At 46.3% G+C, this 2,378-nt stretch overlaps 1 protein-coding gene across 2 annotated transcripts in view; it reads right to left on the reverse strand.

The window, feature by feature from the left end:
• Positions 1-2,110, reverse strand: part of LOC129849539 (WD repeat-containing and planar cell polarity effector protein fritz homolog) — a gene marked incomplete at its 5' end in the record, with an annotated part of 32,562 nt that extends 30,452 nt beyond the window's left edge. For both annotated transcript variants that reach the window (XM_055916354.1, XM_055916353.1), the window contains 1 exon segment: positions 1,996-2,110. In XM_055916354.1, the coding sequence (XP_055772329.1) occupies positions 1,996-2,110 (115 nt within the window).
• Positions 2,111-2,378: the final 268 nt, after the last annotated feature.

Genomic DNA, 2,378 nt, shown 5'->3' on the forward strand with positions numbered 1-2,378 from the left:
ACAGATTCCTCATCCGTCATTTACCTACCTGATGTGATCGACAACAGACAGCTTTACCAACCGTATCCTACTCCATTACATCCGTCATTTACCTACCTGATGTGATCTACAACAGACAGCTTTACCAACCGTATCCTACTCCATTACATCCGTCATTTACCTACCTGATGTGATCTACAACAGACAGCTTTACCAACCGTATCCTACTCCATTACATCCGTCATTTACCTACCTGATGTGATCTACAACAGACAGCTTTACCAACCGTATCCTACTCCATTACATCCGTCATTTACCTACCTGATGTGATCTACAACAGACAGCTTTACCAACCGTATCCTACTCCATTACATCCGTCATTTACCTACCTGATGTGATCTACAACAGACAGCTTTACCAACCGTATTCTACTCCATTACATCCGTCATTTACCTACCTGATGTGATCTACAACAGACAGCGTTACCAACCGTATTCTACTCCATTACATCCGTCATTTACCTACCTGATGTGATCTACAACAGACAGCTTTACCAACCGTATCCTACTCCATTACATCCGTCATTTACCTACCTGATGTGATCTACAACAGACAGCTTTACCAACCGTATCCTACTCCATTACATCTTTCTTTCATTTGATAAAGATCCAGTACAGTTTTTCCAGCACCAAACACCATTAACCACTTATAATAGCAGGTATTAAGTGAGCCTAAATGTAATCTTAAAATGTAAATCCCATATTTCTTACAAAAGACAAGTGGTGTCTACAGCGGTGTCTACAATGGTGTCTACAGCAGTGTCTACAATGGTGTCTACAGCAGTGTCTACAATGGTGTCTACAGCAGTGTCTACAATGGTGTCTACAGCAGTGTCTACAGTGGTGTCTACAGCGGTGTCTACAGTGGTGTCTACAGCAGTGTCTACAGCAGTGTCTACAGCGGTGTCTACAGCGGTGTCTACAGCAGTGTCTACAGCAGTGTCTACAGTGGTGTCTACAGTGGTGTCTACAGTGGTGTCTACAGCAGTGTCTACAGCGGTGTCTACAGCGGTGTCTACAGCAGTGTCTACAGCAGTGTCTACAGTGGTGTCTACAGTGGTGTCTACAGCGGTGTCTACAGCGGTGTCTACAGCGGTGTCTACAGCGGTGTCTACAGCGGTGTCTACAGCAGTGTCTACAGTGGTGTCTACAGCGGTGTCTACAGCAGTGTCTACAGTGGTGTCTACAGCAGTGTCTACAGCAGTGTCTACAGCGGTGTCTACAGCGGTGTCTACAGTGGTGTCTACAGCGGTGTCTACAGCGGTGTCTACAGCGGTGTCTACAGCAGTGTCTACAGCGGTGTCTACAGCGGTGTCTACAGCGGTGTCTACAGGGGTGTCTACAGTGGTGTCTACATTATAAAAGACAAGTGGTGTCTATGTGGTGTCTACAGTGGTGTCTACAGTGGTGTCTCCATTATAAAAGACAAGCGGTGTCTACAGTGGTGTCTACTGCGGTGTCTAAAGTGGTGTCTCAGTGGTGTCTACGTGGTGTCTACAGTGGTGTATACGTGGTGTCTACAGTGGTGTCTACGTGGTGTCTACGTGGTGTCTACAGTGGTGTCTACTGCGGTGTCTAAAGTGGTGTCTACAGTGGTGTCTACGTGGTGTCTACAGTGGTGTCTACGTGGTGTCTATGTGGTGTAACAGTGGTGTCTACGTGGTGTCTACAGTGGTGTCTACAGTGGTGTCTACAGTGGTGTCTACAGTGGTGTCTAAAGTGGTGTCTACAGTGGTGTCTACGTGGTGTCTACAGTGGTGTCTACAGTGGTGTCTATGTGGTGTAACAGTGGTGTCTACGTGGTGTCTACAGTGGTGTCTATGTGGTGTCTACAGTGGTGTCTACGTGGTGTCTACAGTGGTGTCTATGTGGTGTCTACAGCGGTGTCTCCATTACATTTGGTTCATTCTCCTCTTTTCTTTCATTTATTGGATCCAGATTTGATACAGTTTCTTACCGTGGTTTCCCAACGTGGTCGTTACACCTTCTTCAGCATGGATTTCATTAGCCTTCCTCTGGGCCACTTCTGCCAGAACCACCTCTCCCTTATCCCCCGCCACATAATGGAGATCCTTTGAAGGTAAACAGGAAATAAAACCACATTTATTTTTTTATCTAAAATGAATCTAGGCTCCAATGACAATGAGAGAGGGAGGGGAGGAGAGAGGGAGGGGAGGAGAGAGGGAGGGGAGGAGAGAGGGAGGGGAGGAGAGTGTTTTGAAAAATCATCAGTGAGGAAGAAGGGGAGAAACAGATAAAATGACGTGTTTGAAGTTTGACATCAAGAAGAGAGAGAGAGAGGGAGAGAGAGCGGTTGGATGAAATTATGAAATATGAAAT

The sequence above is a fragment of the Salvelinus fontinalis genome, unplaced genomic scaffold (genome assembly GCF_029448725.1).
Source record: "Salvelinus fontinalis isolate EN_2023a unplaced genomic scaffold, ASM2944872v1 scaffold_1520, whole genome shotgun sequence".
Taxonomy (NCBI): Eukaryota; Metazoa; Chordata; class Actinopteri; order Salmoniformes; family Salmonidae; genus Salvelinus; species Salvelinus fontinalis.